General features: G+C 37.8%; 1 protein-coding gene across 1 annotated transcript in view; it reads left to right on the forward strand.

The window, feature by feature from the left end:
• The window catches only part of FRK (fyn related Src family tyrosine kinase), a 92,949-nt gene extending 71,936 nt beyond the window's left edge, over positions 1–21,013 (forward strand). Inside the window, exons 3-8 of the mRNA XM_070417875.1 lie at positions 1,392–1,555; positions 3,264–3,432; positions 8,604–8,762; positions 14,379–14,560; positions 17,068–17,230; positions 17,629–21,013. Of these exons, the coding sequence (XP_070273976.1) occupies positions 1,392–1,555; positions 3,264–3,432; positions 8,604–8,762; positions 14,379–14,560; positions 17,068–17,230; positions 17,629–17,840 (1,049 nt within the window). The 3' untranslated portion in view covers positions 17,841–21,013. The remainder of the gene's footprint in view (positions 1–1,391; positions 1,556–3,263; positions 3,433–8,603; positions 8,763–14,378; positions 14,561–17,067; positions 17,231–17,628) is intronic.
• Positions 21,014–21,598: the final 585 nt, after the last annotated feature.

Consider the following 21,598-nt stretch of genomic DNA (forward strand, 5'->3'; position numbering starts at 1 on the left):
TTGTCCGAGACTTTGACATACCTTCAGTAACCCTCTGTAACCTCTGTACGTGGATTGAGATGTCTTCTCAGTCTTCTTTCCGTTCATGAAAGCATTGCTCCAACTTGACTGATTAATAAAGCATGCGTTTTAATATTTAGCAAGGAATTCAGACTATCTCTATTCCTGGTAAATGCTGCTCAATACTTACCAATAACTTTGCTAAGTGAATGGGTAGCTATGAAGAGCATCAGTAAATATTTTTAATACAAGTGCAGAAAACCAAAATTAGGAAATTAATTGACTCTTATAGCTGATAAGCCAGGCTTGGCTGGCCCCAGGGGTCAAGCTTCGCATTTCCTATCAAGTCTCTGTTTTTCCACTTGGACAGCTTCTCTTCTTAGGCAACTTACCTCTTTCCCTGGAGGGGGAAGAATTTTTCTGATAGTTCCAAACTCCCAGCAGTTAAACAGGAACAGCAACAAGACAACAACGGTAACAAATTTCTTCCTGTATTTCTAGAGCTCTCTAATATAAGTCCTGGAATTCAGTCTTCTTGGCTCTGACTGCATTCCTTGGCTCAGGGTTGGCACCAGGTCCCCTTGGACCGCATGCTCTTAGAGGAGCATTGAATCTTCAAGGAATATTGGGGTGCCATTGCTAGAAGAGAGCACAATGGTTAGTGGAAAGCAAAAGCAACAGAATATTCACTGCAAGTCAGGTGACTCCAAAAGGGCAAGTGGTCTATTCCTCAATGCTATAGGACTTATCCCTGAGATAAGCAAAATGGCTGGAAAATTGTATACATAGACTGTGTCATTTTAGGCCCCGGGGAATTGCTTTTATTGAAATGTGCTAGGGCATATCAGCCTGTATTGAGAGACAGAGAATGAATGGCCCTACAAAATTTTGTATATTATTGTCTGATAGTACTGAGGACACTGATTAGTCTATTTCAGTGTCCATGTTATAGGATTTCATGGGAGAAAATTCTTCCTGGTCTTTGTATCAAGAAGAGTTGAACTATTTTCAAACACCTTTTATGATTTTATCTTATCAATGCTGCAATTTCTGAAACTGATAATGTTTCCTCTTCGCATTGCTAAAATGATAGAATCAATTGTATGGCATGTTTTAGTCAAATATATTATGCCACGGTGCATAGTTTTCTAGGGCTAGCCTCACTCTGTTATTTTTATCCGATATTTCCTTTAAATTATGATTTCACAACTCTTTTTCTTTATTCTGCTGTATGTCCTTTGTAAATATTCTGAAGTATTTTCTGAAACAAACTTGACAAATAAGTAGAATTTGTGAAAATTTTATTCCATACATTCAAACTATCACCACAAAATAAGTAAATCTGCTTGGCTTTGGCAAGAAGTTATAACGGGACTTATTTTGGGTTCCAGTTTTATTTGAAAGGGTCGTAAAACACTACAAAATCAGAAGACTGGATGAAGGGGGCTTTTGCCTTACTCGGTTAAGAACCTTTACCACGCTGAATGAATTCGTGAAACACTACACCAAGACAAGCGATGGCCTGTGTGTCAAGCTGGGGAAACCATGCTTAAAGGTAAAATGCTTTCAAGCTGTGTTTATTTATTTTTGAAGTTAACTTTTCCCCTTAGGATACTGAATATTTTTCATGTGATTCATCAGTTCAGAAAAAAAAAGGTCATTTGGTTACCTAAGGCATGGGTAGGTAGACTATAGCCCATGTGCCAATACTGTCTCACACTTACTTTTGTTAGTGAATTTTATAGGAACATAGACATGCTCATTTATTTACAAATTCTCTTTGCTTTTTTACTGTAACAGCAGAGTTTAGTAATTGCAATAGAGACTGTATGAGCCACAAAGCCTAAAATATTTACTATCTTATTCTTTTCAGAAAAAGTTTGCTAACCCCTGACCTAGAGCAATCACTGAAGACAGAAAATATTCATCCTTTGCACTAAGAAATTAATATGGTATCCTGCCATTGGAGCACTTAATGATATGGCTGGAGAGAAAAAAAAGTGCCAGAATATAATTCCTACTTAGATCTGCATTCAGGAATATTAATATGAAATTAGTAGGTTCATTATCTGGATGAGTTGTCTACATACAGATATCATTAAACTAATTGTTCTAACAGTTTGATTGTTTGACCTAAGCTGTTTGGTGGGAGGAGATAACACTTATAGACTTGTCTACATCCATCATCCTTTAGTTGTTGGCTTGTTTTACCTAAATGTATTTAAAGTTATGCAGTGGTCATGTGCTGTGGCGGGGCAAGCCCTCAGCTTCTCCTCAGAGCCCAGGTCTCACGCACTGTCAATGGGGCAGCCAGCACTGTGGTTCATACCTGGATGACTGATGAAAGCATGGTGACACCTGATCAGAATTTTATGGACAGTAGAAGCTGAAGAATTTTATGTAGTATACATAGAACACATTGAGTTAAGTTCTTCCAAGTTAATATGCAATTTTGGTGTAAGTATGTACATCTTAGATAGTATAGGAATGACCTCACCATAGTATCTAAGCACATGCTAAGAAAAGCTTCCAAAGATACAGCTTATATCCCAAACATACAAAGATATAGCTTATAAAATACTCATTATATAGCTTATACCCAAAGATATAGCTTACAAAACACTCAGTTTGACTAATATTGTTAAATCCAGTGGGGAAAAGGGTTTACGGAGAAGCACCGGGTGGTAGAAGGTAAACTAGACTATGGACTCTAGGAGAGCAGTGGCCTGGCCTTTTTGGTTACGGAATGGAACCTAGCTGAAATATTTATTTATTAAGTGGACAAGTAAATGGATGAATGAACAAATAAATGAATTTCAAAAAAGATGAAAATTTTAATTATGCAAAAATATGTGATACATGTAGTAAATGCTATGGGCCAAAGAGTTTGGGAAGTAATTGTGAATGAGGTGGAAACTTCAATTTGGCCTTAAAATTTAGCTAGGTAAGGGGGCAGAGGGAAATCATTCCAGACCCATGTGAGGGAGGAATTGGGGGTGGGGTGGGACAGATGGACAGCAGGTGCCTGAGTTAGCAGGATATGGGGGTGGGCAGTGGCGGACATCAGCTTGAAGAAGTAATTACTAGTATATAGATTCTTCCACAACTGCTTTTTATTTTAAAGCAATTAGAATACAATTTATAATATTTTGTGTTTTTTTATTAAAATGGTCTTTTTAAAAAAGGACATGGACTATTACTTTCATTCAAAAAATTGTTAAATCTTTTTTTTTTACAAGTATTCTTATTATTCCATGACATAGATACAAGTGCCAGCTCCTTTTGATTTGTCATATAAAACTGTGGACCAGTGGGAGATAGACCGCAAGTCTATACAGCTTCTGAAGCGATTAGGATCCGGTCAGTTTGGCGAAGTGTGGGAAGGCCTCTGGAACAATACTACTCCAGTAGCAGTAAAAACGTTAAAACCAGGTAAGAAAATGAGAATGTCAAAGGATCAATGGCATATGTTGATTTTTATAAGTTCAACTTGCCGCTGTCCCAGAGGTCACAGGGCGGCCCATGCAGACATCAAGCAAGTGTTGTAATCAGTCTCTGGCCCAGGTGACCGTAACCCGGGGCCAAGGCTTAGACTGTAGGGCAAGACCATGCTCCCTGGATCAGCTAAGTCTTAATATGTCCCCCATGTAAGATTTCAATAGGCATCTTTTCTCTAGGGTTAGGGTCGAACCCTCCAGTGTTCCTCCTCTGCTTTTCTCCTAGGTGTAATTAAAAATGCTCATTTATGGAATATACTTAAATCAGTGGAAACTTGGAGTTATTTCAGGGAATGATTATTTTCTTTTACACTTGTTGCGTATGGTCAAAAGACAAAATGGTCCATCTAAAGAGCTCGTATTTGAAAATGTAGGGACTATTTTTTCCTCTATCTTCTTTTTCCCTGTAGTGAAAATTGAAAGTGTACTAAAATCAGTATTTATCCAGCCAGACATTATGTTCTTTATTTTAAAAATGAGGTAGGAGAATTGAGACAGATTAAATAACTTTCCTAAGACTTACTTGTCATACAATATTAAGGACATTTTTTTCATTTCTTTCTCTTAATTGATTAAGGTATTACATATGTGTCCTTATTGCCCCCTTGCCCCCCCCCCTCATGCCCTCACCCCCTTGTTGTCTGTGTCCATTGGTTAGGCTTATATGCATGCATACAAGTCCTTTGGTTGATCTCTCCCCCTTCCCCCACCCTCCCCTGCCTTCCCTCTGAGGCTTGACGGTCTGACCATTGCTTCTCTGTCTCTGGATCTGTTTTTGTTCATTAGTTTATGTTGTTCATTATATTCCATAAATGAGTGAGATCATGTGATATTTATCTTTCTCTGACTGGCTTATTTCACTTAGCATAATGCTCTCCAGTTCCATCCATGCTGTTGCAAATGGTAAGAATTTCTCCTTTTTTACTACAGCATAGTATTCCATTGTGTAGATGTATCACAGTTTTTTAATTCACTCATCTGCTGATGGGCACTTCGGCTGTTTCCAAATCTTAGCTATTGTACGAGTAAATTGTGCTGCTATGAACATCGGGGTGCATATATCCTTTCTGATTGGTGTTTCTAGTTTCTTGGGATATATTCCTAGAAGTGGGATCACTGGGTCAAATGGAAGTTCCATTTTTAGTTTTATAAGGAAACTCCATACTGTGGCTGCACCAGTCTGCATTCTCACCAGGAACACCCCGAGGGTTCCATTTTTATTGAGGAAATTTTTAAACCACTCCATGCCTCAGTGTTATCGTTTGCAAAATAGAGTTAATAGAGTTAAGGTCAACCTAGCAGGGTTGCTATGAAGATTAAATTAAGTCATTAGTGGCAATGCTTTACATATTGTCTGATTTATAGTACACAACCAATCAAAACTATAATAATAATAAAACTATAATAATAACAAAGTCAGTAAAAGGCAGCTAGAATTCGAACTCACATCTACTCCTATTGCATCACACCCCAAGGAAGTGACATTCTATGAAAGTGAAATGTTGCTGTAGTAGCCGCATATCTACTTCTAATAACGGGAAAGAATAGTAACCAAAAGCTAGAATATAATTCTCTGGGGGACCTCCATTATTTACCTAGTCCAGAATTCTTAGAAGTTTAGAAAGCCACCAGGTGGCAGCACTTGAGCACTTGGGTGCTGCTGGCTAGCAGTCTTGTAAACACTATTGTTCCAAACTAACCAAGGATGGGATTTAAAAGTTTTCAGGTAAACATCTCAAATACTGCACAGACTGCTACACCGTAAGATAATTTGCAGCTTCAGCATCAGATCATGTTATATTCCTTTTGCTGACATCAAACCAGGTTTTTGGTGTTTGCTGTGATCAAATGCAAGATCCACACAAAAATCAATGTGGAACAGGATATGTAGGTAGCAGTGTTTTATCTGCTTCCAAGAACTGAGAAATTGTGCACTGCCAAGTAGATGCATGCATTCCTTTAGTAATTAATTGTAATTAAGAATAAAATCTTAAAAAATAATTTTGTTAGGATACAAGTACATCTTAAGTTGTTTGCATTTAACCAAGTAATTAATAGGACTGTTAGGTATTCATTTTGGCTTAGGAGCATTGTGAAAAATGTACTGAGACAGCGTGTGTGCCATGAACTGAGTAGGTGTGAGACCCTCTGTTATAATAGTTAAGAGCATAAAGTTTGGTGTAGGACACACCTGAGTCCTAACGTGGCTCTGCCCTCTATGAGTTTGGACAATTTATTCAACTTTTTGAACCTCCTCATCTGAAGTGGAAATTATGTCAGTTCCTACTTCATAGGATTTTATAAGGACAAATTGAGTAAATTTACATCAAATATCTGCAGTGAGTTCTTAATAAATGTTAGCTTCAAGGTCCACTGGTGTACAAATTCGCCAGTGCAGAAGCCCAGCCTTGCCACTTACCCCTGCCAACAGAGAACAATGCAGAAGCACTTTTAAGTGGCCAGATGCCATGCCAGTACTCCAGGTGAGGGAGGGCGACCTGTTCCAGCATCTGAGATTTTTCACAGTCACTGTGTGTTGATGATTTTGAATCCTAATTTTGTTGATAATTGACAGTAAACTTTAATGTTCAATCTAATGCTTTTCCAAAAAGAAGCAGCTAGCTATCCATCTGAACATTGCTCTTCAAAGAAGACCTCCTAGAGGTCAAAAAGAACAAAAAACCAGATTTCTTATATCAAAAAATGTGCCGCAATAGTTTTCTCTTCAACAGGAATAATTATTATTGATTTACAGTGTAATAGCAGCAAACAGCTTTGGTGATTGGTTAAATGTCTTCACTTCACTGGGGCCATTAATCAATCTCAGCAGCTATTTATTGCTTAGCAGACTACTATGCAATAAAGACGAGCCTGAAATCAACTCCCACAGTAGCTTTGACAGGCAGAAATTAATATTTAATGTTGCATTACAAGCGGAGTTGAGATCGGGTCTCCTTTGCTGTGCAGCTGGTCAGTTATAACCAGTGCAGCCAGCCCTCACCTGCAGAGGCTCCTGGCATACAGTGGTTTCAGCTATCGTGGACAGTCTGATTTGGCACTGATGTGGGTGTCCTGTATTCCATGAATCTGATGCCCAACCAAAGCATCCGCAGAGAAACACATTGTATTTCTAAGTTGTCTGAATGATGATCATAATTTCTGCTATCACTGGGAACTCCATAAATCAGATTAACTTTGGGGGGGTGGGAAGTATCCCACTATATCTGTATCTGGTCATAGGCCAATCTAGTTGTAACAACCAAGAACAAAGTCCTTTATTATGGTTTGAGTGTCTCTTTTATATTCAGCTTCATTTTGCCACTATGATTCAAGATTTTAATAGTACTTGATTATATAGGGCAAGCAAATGGTGTGGATGAAATTGAGGAAGCTCAGCAAATTGTGATGGAAAAGAGAATAGGCCATTTCCCCTATCTTCCTTCTTTAAGTCCTTACCCCTTCCCCTCCTCAGCCTGCGAAAAATACATACAGTTGATTTGGTTAGTTTACCCCAGTGTATGCTATTTCTAATCATACAAATAATGGTCAAGAGTTGCTAAATACATACTAGTATGTGTCAGGCATTGTTATTATCCTGATAATCATTTTATGATGTCAGTGAGATTACTAGCCACATTTTACAGATGGAGAAACTGAAGTTCAGAGATGTTTGGTAGCTTACTAAAGATCACACAGTGAGCCAGGATTTGTTCAGAATTGAGTTTAATTGAGCCTGGGTTCTGAACTTCTGGACTTTCAAAGGGCATATCAAAGGATAGATGGCCTAAATGCTTTATGTGAAATGATCCGCAGGTCACATGTAACTCTTCTTAACTTCACATTAGTAAACAGGTCAGCGTATTTATTACCTTAGAATGTCAGAGCTTATCTCCAGGCCTCAGTTCAAATATCAGTTGTGAAATCTTCAACATGAGACGATGATGAGTGGAACAGTCTCTTTGAGCATCAGTGGAAATATTTGCACTATCCATAGTGAATACTGAGGTGTGAAATTATAGTATTTATTCACTTACAGTAATCCATCTGAAACTTCATATCCCACAAGAAGTTAAAGATTTAGAAGTTACTGATGAAATGTAAACTCCAGGTATCCTCTTCCTCTCAGATTTTATTTGATGGTAGCTACTTGGTACTTTGCATGGTGAGTCAAAGTTGAGCCGTTTAAATGCAATTAATTGTAGATGAGTCTTCAGAATAGGCCCCAATACTGTATCCCTTATCATATGATCATGATATTAAGACTCTAACTGTGGAAATATTAATATAGAAGAAAATGTTGAATATCAGTTTCAACTTAGACACAAATGACTGATGGAAGAAATACTAAATTTTGGGAGTGGCCTTTGAATATTTTCTACTTGGTCTATACCAGGGGTCCTCAAACTACGGCCCGCGGGCCACATGCAAATACAACTATTGTATTTGTTCCAGTTTTGTTTTTTTTTTACTTCAAAATAAGATATGTGCAGTGTGCATAGGAATTTGTTCATAGTTTTTGTTTTAACTATAGTCCGGCCCTCCTACAGTCTGAGGGACAGTGAACTGGCCCCCTGTTTAAAAAGTTTGAGGACCCCTGGTCTATACCATATGTTCCTACAGAAATAAAGACATAAATACAGCCAAATGTCATTGCTTTAGGATTGTTAACCACCTGTTCCTATAATGGGTACCAAGGACAGGGAAGCTATCAGTCTTCCCCGGATCCTAGGCCAAAATTACTCAGTGTTCTCCAGTATTCATGTTAACAGAATGTCTTCTCTTTGTGATCTGAAGATGCCTGCCTCATTTTATCTATCAGACTGTCAGTCTCTCCTTTTTTTTTTTTTTTTTCACATGGACCTGAATCAACCTTTCTTCAGCTACAGGTCATAACACATAAACTGCACACCCTGATGCACCAATACATCCAGTATTAGGTTGCTTTGGCTGAACTGATTCTCTTCTTTGATAAATCTGAAGATTTGTGACACCAATGCTCTTACTTTACTGAAAGGCAGGAAGCAATCTTGGTGATTCCCACCAGGCTGCTGGGAGGATAGGGAAGCTTCAATAACTTAAAGTGATTTCTCCCTCTTCTTGTTTCAGGTTCAATGGATCCAAATGACTTCCTGAGGGAGGCTCAGATAATGAAGAACCTAAGACATCCAAAGCTTATCCAGCTTTATGCTGTTTGCACTTTAGAAGATCCAATTTATATTATTACAGAGTTGATGAGACATGGAAGTCTGCTAGAATATCTCCGAAGTAAGCTAAAGACTTAATAAAAGGAAAAAAGAGCGTAATTTCGTTTAGCAAGTCCTATAAATGTCAATTTAGCAAGCTTTCTATAACCCAAAGGATATTTACTATGTGTATATCGGTGAGAATGAATGTCTTCACATTGAATTGCTCAGCTATTCTTTAATAGGATATATACTGTGTACTCAAAGGAAGGAAAATATTTATGTAGTGGGAGAACAAAGTGTTCACAATAGACACATCGAAGTACTTAAATGTAATGTGGAAAATTGAAGAATAGATGTTTTGCATCATCCTTTCTTTCCTATAATAACTAATTGAACATTATCAGTCATGGACCAAGATTTTCTATGGCTCAGAATTAGGGGATATAAAATATTTTCAGAGAAAGAGAGGGAGAAGTAGTCTTATTTTTTTTTTTTTTTTGCCAGTGTTTGATTAAGTTGTAGTTGTTGGTGTTTAAAATACTTTCACTGTTAGGCAATATTATAATTTTTGTACTAAAAAGCAGAAATATGCTATTGCTTTATTTTTACATCTGCTTCCTATAGTCAGAGAAGACTTAAGGGCATTGTAAAGCTTGGATGTTTATTAATGAAAACTTTCATAAGCAACAATATAGTAAGCCTTAAAATGAGATGTTCAAAGTAGTTGAGATCAAGAACTGAGAGAATACAGTTGACTCTTGAACAATGTGTGGTTATGGTGCTGACCCCCCACACAATTGAAAATTCGTGTATAACTTTTGACCCCCTCGAAGTTAATTATTATAATTATTCCTCAGTAGCCATAAAAGCTTGGTTTTAGGACCCCATGCAGACATAAGGATTCATGGATGCTTAAGTCCCCCATATAAAATGGCATAGATCAATGCATCCAGTTGGCCCTCTGCATCTGTGGGCTCCCAACTACAGATCAAAAACAGTACAGGTATTTACTGGGAAACAACAACAAAAACCCAGGGACCTGTGCAGTTTAAACCCATGTTGTTCCAGGGTCAACTGTAATTCATACTTAAAAAAAGAATTTTCTATACTTTTCAAAATGTTAGAGTGGGATTGATATAATGTATAAAGAGGTAAAGGGAGATGAGAATGATATGATGAAGATAACAGAAAGATACAAGTATTCTCTTATTTCAGGTGGAGCTGGTAATATTAAGTTGCAAAACTAGATTAGAAGAACCAAGAACATAAGGCCTGTTAAATGCTATTACAAGCAAAAACATGCTAGCTCCCTTGAATAAATATATAAAATTTAACAGCATCAGAATATGTTGTGCACTATAGAAAGACTAAGTTTAACCAATGAACCTTTTTCCTTATTCCCAGGGACAAACATACGGGAGCCATTTTGGTTCATCGTTAACAAAAATACTTTGTCAAGGTCACTTACAACATTCACAGTGTTAAGTCTAACAGTCAATTTCTAATCCTCAGACTAATTATCAGTACTTTCTTTGGTGGACACTATCTCCTCTGGAAGCACTTCCTTCAGGACACTTCACTCAATGGCTTTTCCTCCTATGCTTCTTGCTGGTTCTTCTCAATTTATATGATCTCTCTCATGTCTTCTCAAAATCTTAGAACTTTTCACAACTCTTTTGCCATATCCCTTGCTAATCCCAGCCAGTTGCATTATTTAGTAACATTTATGTATGAAAAATTCCCCAATATATATCTCTTCATTACTTCAGAATCATATACCCAACTACCTTCTTAACTTCTCTACCTAACTGCAGTGTCAGTCTAAATAATGTAGGAATGATGCAGTAAGGAGCACCCTTCAAGTCCCACAGACTTAACAAGTGTTTCTTTTGTCTATGATACATATACAAAATAGACTGACTGGTGCCTCAGCTCTTTTGATCACCTTGCCAGGGGCAGGGGATAGGACTAATCTTATTCTGGCTCTTAAAGTCTCTGACCCTGAGTGACAGAGGTGACTTTTCGTGTCCTCTTCACTTGGCCTAATCAAGTCAAATAGAGTAGGGGAGTGTGATTATCTAAGGTGTTTGAATGGAGACAAAAATAAATGTATGTGAACAGCCCTACTACCTAAGTCTATTAGACATTTTTAAACATGTCCCAAACTGATCTTGTATTATTCCCAGTATTCTGCTACTCTTGTGGTTTTTCTTTCTTTGACAATGTCAACAATTGGACCTAATATCTTGGACTCATTTCTACTTCTTCTCACATCCCATGTCTAACCAACCAGCAAATTCTATTTTCTTGCTTTCCAAATATGTCCAGAATATTACTACTTCTCAATATTCCCACTCTGGTCCAAGCCGTCATCAATTCTCTCCTGGGTTCTGCAGTAGCTTCTTAACTGGACTCCCTCTTTTGGTTCTTGAACCCTTCATCTCTTCTCAATATAGTAGCTGGAGAAATTCTGTTAAAATGTAAGTCAGATCATGTTCCTGCTCAGCTCAAAATTTTCAGTGACTCCTATTGGTTCTACTCTCTATAACCCATAACGTACTGAGTGACCTGGTTCTCCATTACCTCTCTGCCCACATCTCCCACAACTTGCTCCTTGTTCACTCTGTGTCAGCTACACTGCTCTCTTTGCTAATCTCCCAATCTTCCAGATGTGCTTTGTTTCAGGTGCTTCATACTTGCTGCTTTTTAGATCTGAAATTGTTTCTTTCCCATTACCTATCCACATAGTCCACTTCCTTCCTTTCTGAAAATCTTCCTGAAAGATCTTCAGACATCCCCATTATGGTGAGTCCTTCACCGATCACCCTGTACATTCTAAAATTTAATCTCCCTCTATTGACTCTTTATATTCCTCTTTTCTGCTTTTTGTTTTTTTCATTTAGCTGTTAACTATACTACATGACATTTATGTAGCTTATTTTTAGTATCTTCTAAAGTATAATTCCATGGGAGCAGAGACTTTTGTTTTAGTGCTAGAACAACTATAAATGGTGTGCACTACTTAATGTACAGACTGACTGAATGGATAAATTCATGGATAGATTAAGTTGGGGCTATTCTGAACCTAATAAGATTGACTTTGGGTCAAGCTTGTTTTGAGGCTCCTAGTATCAGCTTGAAAAGACCCACTTATTACCCTGCAGACTCCCTTGGCATTGAGAATCTCTGTGGCTTGTTAATGTGTCTTACTCGGGGCTAAGCATGAGCCCTGTTGGCACATGAGGTCAAGTTTACCAAGGCTGCCATTCACCAGGCTAGTTAACAGCAAGGAGGAATAGTGAAGATATGCTTATTGTAGACAATCCCTTCCCAATCAAGAGGACTTAAATTCGACATGTGATCTTATAATGAAATTTCTACTCTTAAATAGCCTATAATGATAAATATTAAAGACTCCTGAGTGCAGGAACATAATTGAAAATATTTTCTTGCTACAGATGCAAATTGTCACATGTCTGTGAACCTTTATATCAGTTTTGACATCTGGCCATTTTATTTGAAGTGTGTTCTGAGGTTGAGTTAGGCAGTTCTAGGCCACTACACTTTTTCAGGGTAGGAAATTTGTTATTACTCAATTTCCTTCTCTATTGTGCCTGTCAGTGAAAACCTTTTTATGTCCACTGTAATAGGATTAGATGTTGTATTTGATAGTTGAAATAACATACGCATTTTTCTATAGAGCCATCTTTATAATCCCTAAGCTTAGCTGAATATTTTTTGCAATAAATTTCTCCAAAATGGGAGAGGCTTGTCAAAAGACTTCAGCATTGAGGATAATTGATGCAGGTATTTCTTACTGAAATTTTGAAGAGGATAACTATCTGCATTATTTTCTAGTTTAGTTGGGCTTGTTTTCTTTCCAATAAATACTTATAGACCTGACATATGTTAGGTTGTTTTCTTAAAAAAATAAATCAAATCTTAACACGTTGCTCATCATTTCATTGACAGTTCACTTAAGTGGACTGAAGGAGATAGGAATGTTTTCACTGAGATATCCTTTAACTGAATACAACTGTATAACTTGTTGCTGTTTGTGTGAATGGAAGTTTCTCTGGAGTCCCTGACTTTAGGGTGCTCAAGAGGGATGTCACCATGTCCTCAGCTCCCATCCAGCCCTCAACCCCTTATACTCCATCTCCAGTGAAACAGCTTTTCCTGCCACCAAAGTCACCAATGACTCCCCTAGTTATTATATTTAGTCCCTATCTTGCTGGACTTATTTGTAGACTTTGACAATGGTGGTGACTCTTTTTCGCACTCTAAATGTTGCTGTTTCTCATGTTGCTTTCAAGCAATTTTTTTTTTATTTTTAATGTTTCACTTTTAATGTTTAACTCTCACTCATGAACTGTGACTGTTAAATCATTATCTCTAGCTGCCTGCTCTCCCCAGAACTCTAAACTGATCTGCTTGTTTTCTTTTAGGCGTTTAAATTTGGATAATCCACATGCACCTCTAGCTTTGCAAATGCTAAACTCTTTAATTCTGATTAGGCAGCAGCAATGATAACAAGAATAGGTGGGGTTTACTGAGTTCTTTCTAGGTGCCAGGCATGGTTTTAAGTGCTTTACATGTCTTAACTCATTTTAATTCTCATTTTAACAACAGTTATCGCTATGTAGATGAGAGATGAGGCATAGGAGTGTGATGCAGCTTACCCATGGGCAGGACAGAAATGTGAGGTAGAGCCCTCATCCAAATTCTGGCACTCTGGCTTCACACCAGTCTTTTAAACCCCTGCACTATAGTTGCCTCTCAAGTCAGGAGCTGTGCCTAAGACTCTGGACCATGAATCCCACACATTTTTCACAATATTTGGCTTATTCAGTCGGGGATAATGATGGTTTAGATTTATATGACAGTTTGTAAATTATTCAGAAAGCTGAACACATCTACTAAGAGTGTGGCAGCAAAATACTACCCAGGTATGGCTGGTCCCATTTCACAAAGTCATCACAAAATAACACCAACCTCTATTAGTGATCAAACTGACTCTACTACATGAATTTCCTCTATTTAGTGGTACAGACCTTGAGCAGTAGGAGAAACAAGGTCTATTAAAGGGATGCCCAATGACAGGCTAAAAAAGGGAAATTACAAAACGTATCAAACGGAATGGAGTGCAAGTTTAATATATACATTTTATAACTACTGGTAGACCCTTCATTTCTGTTAGTGAGCTAGTTCTTGAGTACAATGTGATGGAAGGATGAGAGCTTTTCATCAGCCTAGCCATTCAAATTAGCATCGTTTTACAAGTTCAAAGACTAAAACAAACTATGCAATATTTGAAAGACATCCTGAGGTGACCAAGTAACAATTTCCATGAGGAGATGAGACAGTGATGTGAGGTATGGAAAATGGCAAAACTTGGACTCTTTCAGATCTTTATAGCTGCTTGGATCATGTGATATTATTGTTTCTTTCTCTGTGTAACACTCATTCAGGGAAGAGCAGACTGCAGCCTTGGATTGCGTTTGGATTCTGAAAATTATTGCCTTATTAACCCGTTACAGGAAACAAAAACTTTTATGTGATTATATATATTTTTGCTCAACAGATCAGTGCTATGGTACTTAATCCCATGGAGAGCTCATTTCATCAAGATTCTCAGAATTTACTTCAATAGTTTAAATGTTTCCCAAAATAAACCTTTTCTTTTATTGCCTAGATGATGGTGGATCAAAAATCAATCTGACTCAACAGGTCGACATGGCAACACAAGTTGCCTCTGGAATGGCCTATCTGGAGTCCCAGAACTACATCCATAGAGACCTGGCTGCCAGAAATGTCCTTGTGGGTGAACATAATATCTACAAAGTGGCAGATTTTGGACTTGCAAGAGTTTTTAAGGTGAATTTGCTTTTGTGTTAATTAGTTTTTTTGTAATGGGTCAAAATCCTAACAGACCAGTAAACTAATAGATTTACTGTTATTCTTTTTTTTTTTTTAATATATTTTATTGATTTTTTACAGAGAGGAAGGGAGAGGGATAGAGAGTTAGAAACATCGATGAAAGAGGAACATCGATCAGCTGCCTCCTGCACATCTCCTCCTGGGGATGTGCCCGCAACCCAGGTACATGCCCTTGACTGGAATCGAACCCGGGACCTTTCAGTCCGCAGGCCGACGCTCTATCCACTGAGCCAAACCGGTTTTGGCATTACTGTTATTCTTTTTTAAAAAAATACTCACCTGAGGAGTGAGGATATTTTTTCCATTGATTTTTAGAGAGAGTGGAAGGGGGGTGGTAGGAGAGAGAGAGAGAGAGAGAGAAAGAGAGAGAGAGAGAGAGAGAGAGAGAGAGCGAGAGAGAGAAGCATTAATTGGTTGGTTCCTGCTCATGCTGAACCTGGGTCAGGGATTGAACCTGCAACCGAGGACTGGAAATCGACCTTTCAACCCTTCGATCTGTGGGCTGATGCTCTAACCACTGAGCCACCAGCCAGGGATGTTATTCTTTAAGACAATGTTTCTCCAAGTTTCTCTGTGGTCCATAGAACACTTTAATAGCCTAGGGCAGTGATGGCGAACCTATGACACGCGTGTCAGAGGTGACACGCGAACTCATTTTTTTGGTTGATTTTTCTTTGTTAAATGGCATTTAAACATATAAAATAAATATCAAAAATATAAATCTTTGTTTTATTATGGTTGCAAATATCAAAAAAATTTTATATGTGATATGGTACCAGAGTTAAGTTAGGGTTTTTCAAAATGCTGACATGCCGAGCTCAAAAGGTTCACCATCACTGGCCTAGGGCCTTACAGACAAACTATCTCCTGTTTATAATTCTTCACCAAGGAGAAAGAAATAGAGGAAATAATGATTAACCAGATGGGAGAGTATATAATTAAGTTTGTAGTTGAATTAATGATGTATTTTTCAGTACTGGTAGCCTTTTTCTGCCTCTATTTCCCTTATTAAGAGCAGCACACTTGGTACAGTTACCTGACCTACTTTTGCTCACTTTATGCCAGAGTAATATTCACGCTGCCAGCGATCATGGGCTTTTTAATTCCTGGTCCAAAAGACATGATATAGACTCTATACTATTCAGTGTTGTTTTTCTTCTCCTCCTTCTCCTTCTCCTTCTCCTTCTCCTTCTCCTTCTCCTTCTCCTTCTCCTTCTCCTTCTCCTTCTCCTTCTCCTTCTCCTTCTCCTTCTCCTTCTCCTTCTCCTTCTCCTTCTCCTTCTCCTTCTCCTTCTCCTTCTCCTTCTCCTTCTCCTTCTCCTTCTCCTTCTCCTTCTCCTTCTCCTTCTCCTTCTCCTTCTCCTCCTCCTCCTCCTCCTCCTCCTCCTCCTCCTCCTCCTCCTCCTCCGTCTCCTCCTCCTCCTCCTCCTCCTCTGTCTCCTCCTCCTCCTTCTCTTTCTCCTTCTCCTTCTTCTCCTCCTCCTCCTCCTCCTTCTCTTTCTCCTTCTCCTTCTCATCCTCCTCCTCCTCCTCCTCCTCCTCCTCCTCCTCCTCCTCCCCCTTCTCCTTCTCTTTCTCCTTCTCCTTCTCCTCCTCCTCCTCCTTCTCCTCCTCCTCCTCCTCCTCCTTCTTCTTTCTCTTTTTCTTCTTCTTTTTTATAATGTTTTTTTTTTTTTATTGATTTCAGAGAGGAAGGGAAAGGGAGAGAGAGAGAAACAGCAATAATGAATCATTGATTGGCTGCCTCCTGCATGCCCCATACTGGGGATCGAGACCGCAATCCGGGCATATGCCCCAACCAGGAATTGAACCGTGACCTACTGGTTCATAGGTCGATGCTCAACCATTGAATTATGCCAACCAGGCTAGGTGATTTTCTCTAAATTTAATTTTTTATTTCTACATTGTACCCTAAAATTATGGGTGTAGGGCATGAAACATTATAAATAAATGATTCTTTTTTGATCTTCATGAATTCATCATTTCTTTTTGTAAATTAATTAGAATCCCAGTGAGTTGATATATTAATTTAATTCATTTGGATCCCACTTTTCAGTGTTAGAACGTGGTTATATGGTAATTATCAAAGTCAATTGCCCTTTAATGCCAGCAGTAAATAATAAACAGACAGCCTTTGCTTTAATTTTTTAAAAAGAATTTGCTAAAGACAAGATGTAAAGCCAGTATTACCACACACAAATTCTCCCATATGCAGTAGAATGCTTTCAGTACTATTTTTGGTACACAGTAGGGTTTCAAGTATTATTTTATTAATAACTTCTTACAGATTTTTTTTAGACTTGTATCTCAGCTTTGGAATTTGCTACTATGCTCATTTTGAATCTTTTCCCTCTAAATTTTAATGCGAAGCAGGTTATAGATGAATGAGGCTGGCAAAAATATACATCACTTTAACTTAGCTTGATTTCTTAATGCATTAACAGGTAGATAATGAAGACATTTATGAAGCTACACATGATATGAAGCTGCCAGTGAAGTGGACTGCACCTGAAGCCATTCGTAATAGGTTCAGCATTAAGTCCGATGTGTGGTCATTCGGAATCCTTCTTTTTGAAATCATTACTTATGGCCAAACACCTTATTGTGGTGAGTAATTAATTCTGAAGTAGGCCTTTCTGCTGCAGATCCCTTACTTAGCTGTGACTGTAACAGCTTCACCCAGACTTAGAGGGCAGAGTGGTGAGGATGACCACATCACCTGTCTTTGGGAGCATAAGAGGTAAAATCTGATGTGATGATTTGCATTAATGATGTGGTTTATTGCCTCCTTCTCCTTTGCTCTTGAATTGCAGTCTTATAGACATTACTTGCCACAGGAATTAGTTTAACCTCTGCAGCCTGGGAAGGGGATGGTAGACCTCATATCTTCACCACCAAGGAAATCAATTTGCTTTTTAAGCTAGAGAGTGTAAGTGTCCCTTAACTTCATAATCTTATCTTTAACTTGTTTTATTTTTGTTGTTGATTTCATTCTACATTTTTAGGAATGACAAATGCTCAGGTAATGCAGAAGTTGCTTCAGAACTATAGACTCCCTCAACCATCTAACTGTCCACTGTCATTATACATGATCATGTTGGAGTGCTGGGATGCAGAGCCTAGGAACCGGCCAACATTTGAGGAACTGTATTTGAAACTTGAGGACTATTTTGAAGAAGACTGCTCATATTCAGATACAAATAGCTTTGTAAGATGAACAGTAAAGAAGAGAATCAAATAATGAAGTAGAAATGAAGTTCAACAATCAGTCCAGAAATACAACCTTATTAACCAGCTGCAAAATGAGTTTATCATGACATACTCAAGTGAAAGGTCAATTTGGCCATGTATTATACAAAAAAAAAAAAAATTACTTGCACATTTTATTGACTGGACAACACTACAGCACAGTCTAAGATGGCCTATCATTTTCTCACTGCCTGAAAAAAATCAAACACACTAAACGAAGTTATTTTTCTTTTTAAAAGATACTTACATTTCTATTTATTGTTTGAAATGCCGATCAACAGGATCAACAAATGATAGTCAATTTTTACTCAGTGACTGTTGTAGCATTTTCCTGTTTACTGATTAAAGTGGTTATTCATTATTCGTCAGATTGCTGAATCCCATCAGACTGTTATTATGAAGGAATTTGATTGCTTTGCTGCACAGCAGGACCCGTGCTTTGAGGTTTTTTTCCTCTTTTTAAATATCCTGCAACTACAATGATGGTAAAGCCATGTTAAATGACTTGATTGTACTTGGAGTAATTGCCCATATTTTTTCCTGTGCATAAAAAATGAAGCAGCTGTTGAGAAAAAGAATTAAAATTTCTCTCATTTTGTAGAAGGAAATGATGGAATTTTCTATACCTCAGTATGTGTCATCTGAGAATCATCTACATTAGTTTTAATCTCTTAATGTTAAGAATCAGATTGCAAAGCTGATGAGTTATTATCTGTGGGAATATGCAAGAAACATCTAATAGCCTGAATATCTGAGAAGTAAGTATAAAAATAGTTTAGAAAAACAAGAGGAGAGTCGTAGGATTGCCATGGTCTACAATTTCTGAAGAATTAAAAAAAAAAAAGTTATCTTTGACCTATAGACCAGAGTTTAAAATTGACTACAAAACAGGTCAAACTCTGAATAATATCTGACCTTGGTTATGAAACTATATTTTTGTCTGGTAAGAGAAGAGGGTTTTTAATCATCTTAAATGTGCATTCACTTTGGTAAGAATATTACTATCTTCTTAAGCAATGGGTATATTAAATTTTGTTCCCCATTAGGTGGTTTGGGACAGTTCTAAAAGGTAGTTGCAAAATCAAATGCATATTCCAAGATTTTCTAATATAAAGATTAATATGAACAAAACAAGCCAGGAGAAAACAGAAGTGTATTCTGTCACTTTTTTTAAAGGGGAAGAAGAACACATCAAACAGTTACAGAAACACCAATTCAAAGTGGATTAAACAATCAGTAAACTTGTAAATTTTCTAACTGGAGCACAGGAGGTAGGGACGGCTCTAGGCAGAATGCCATTAGCTGCAGTTCAATGATCTTAACTAAAACCCAAGTCCTTTCCCACTCTTCCCTCTGCCACCAGCATTGTCAGAATTCTCACAGTCACGGGTGGCTGCCAGTAGCAGCTGAAGCTCCCTGTTCTCTTCTCATTTGGTAAGAAAGTGGGAAACTGCTATCTCTGCATTTTCATCTTACATAAGAAGCATTCCTTTTCTGTCCAGACAAATTGGGGTCATATGCACAACTCTGGACCAATAATAGGCTTAATGTGAATGTTAAGTGCCAGTTGGTTGGAAATGTGGTCATCTTTTCTGGAGACAAGTTGGGAGGTTAGCTTATCTGAATAAAATTGAAAATTAGATGCTGGATATTATTAATTAAAGAGAAAATTCCCTGAGAACTTTATATAGCTGATATGTATGTGTGTGTGTATATATATATATATATATATGTATATATATATATATATATATATATATAGTAGGTGTGTGTACATTCACTCAAATTTTTCTGAAACTAAAGTGGGTCATGTGGAGTTAACTATTATAGATCCCCTTGATGCTTTTATGAAGAGAAATTATTTGTAAAATAAGGTAACCACTGATATTTTTAATCAGTTGACTATGTATAGGACAAGTTCAATTATTTAAAGTCATCCTGTCTAATTGTGAACAATGAAATACTATATAACTTATCTTTTTGTAGCAGCTAATAATAAGAATACGTTTTTTAGTAAGATCTGATTTTTTAAATATATAAAGATGATCCTTTCTTGTTTTAATACCACCTGAAACCCATTTAACTTTCTACATTTGATTCTTGGAGATGTTTATGTTCATGGTTCTGTCCAAGCAATGTATTATTCTTGTTTTTACCTGATTGATCGTGGAGAAAAATAATGGATTCAGTTATGAGAAGCAGTAATAGATTTTTTAAAAAACTGACATAAATTTCTTTTTCTGTATAGAATAAAAGGTTCAGGAAAAGATAAGTTGAATTTTCCTACAATGAAGCCAGCTCTTGTTAAATTTACCACCCATAAATTGTAGCAAAGCACTTTCTATGTAATGTTTTATTTATGTGATTCAGTTACTTGGAGGTGGTGGTGAGGGATGTGAGTACATAATTTCAATATGGTATTTCAAATATCTTTTGACAAAAACCCAAGAATTTTTGTAATAGGAAAAATTCCAGATTCCGTTAAACCTCTTTTAAGAAGGTTAGGAAGGAAATAGGTTTACCTTACATAAGGTCAAATGAGGCGCAGGCACAGAGTGGACTCCTAATAGTTGTGGGACCTGAATATTGTGTCATTGAAAAACAAAGATAAAGTCAAAGTGACCAGCAATCTCCAAACTGGGTTGGAGAATGGGTTTTATAATAATGTTATGGTCATAAGGAAACCCCTCTAATGTGTGGAAATAATTATTGTGTGAAATGATTAATGTGTGAAATGTTTGCTGTGTGAAGACCCCAATACTCTGTAACTTCCAAAATGTGGTGAATGCCCCACTATCTTGATGTGAATGCCCTAAGCCCTTAAAACATAAACACCCTGCTCCTAGCACAAGGCACACCGTCTGGCCCACACTGATAAGACACAAGTTGTTTACCACCGGCTATATAAGCAACAGATTTTCTTCAGTGGACATCTCCTGCCTGATGAGAGGAGGACTCCATGTCACTCTGTGAGACAAGCCCCTGATTGACTGCTCTGTTTTGCGAGCCTGAACCAACTGTGGCCACCTGTCTGTCTCCATCTTTGTCGTCCGTCTTTTGGTGTGCATCTCCGGGTGACCTTTGCTGGAGCCTAGGACCCACTAGGAATAGGTAAATAAACCCTGAGTGATTGCACACTAATTATGTCTTGTGTGTTCTTGTGTTCCAGTTCAGCTCAGCTGTCTAGACATTGAAGTACCAGGGGATAGGCTGTTATTGCTGACTCCTGGTCACCTGCATTTGTCCCACGAAGTCTAGACAGCTAATTAATTAATTGGGGGCATAATTGGGACAGTGGGAATGCTTGAAGGACACCAAAGAACACATCATGAAGGAAATATCAGGCTTGGCCCATTCATAACGTCTACCTATAACATGTGTCTGCATGGTGATCACATGGTCTGTCTGAGCCTTAAGTGACCCATACTCTTTTGATTCTCTGATGGCCCAGAGGGAAAGATGCCATTCTGTCATCCAGCTGGAGCTTCCTGGAAGAAGCAGGGCCCAGATGGTGATCCATGGCTTTGCCAAGCATATGCTCTACCTGTAGTAATGTTTTCTATGGTCTAGTTGAACATATGGTTTCTAGACCTGATAGCCTGGTGGGTAGTGTGCCTGTAGTAACTTTTCAGGATTTTTTGAAAAGATATATTATGTGAACCAGAGTGATGTTAATTTAGACATTTACTTAAATTGTGTCACTGTATTCATCCATTGAGGAAAGCT

The sequence above is a fragment of the Myotis yumanensis genome, unplaced genomic scaffold (genome assembly GCF_028538775.1).
Source record: "Myotis yumanensis isolate MYYU_CA2020_CCGP unplaced genomic scaffold, mMyoYum1.0.hap1 SCAF_6, whole genome shotgun sequence".
Lineage (NCBI taxonomy): Eukaryota > Metazoa > Chordata > Mammalia > Chiroptera > Vespertilionidae > Myotis > Myotis yumanensis.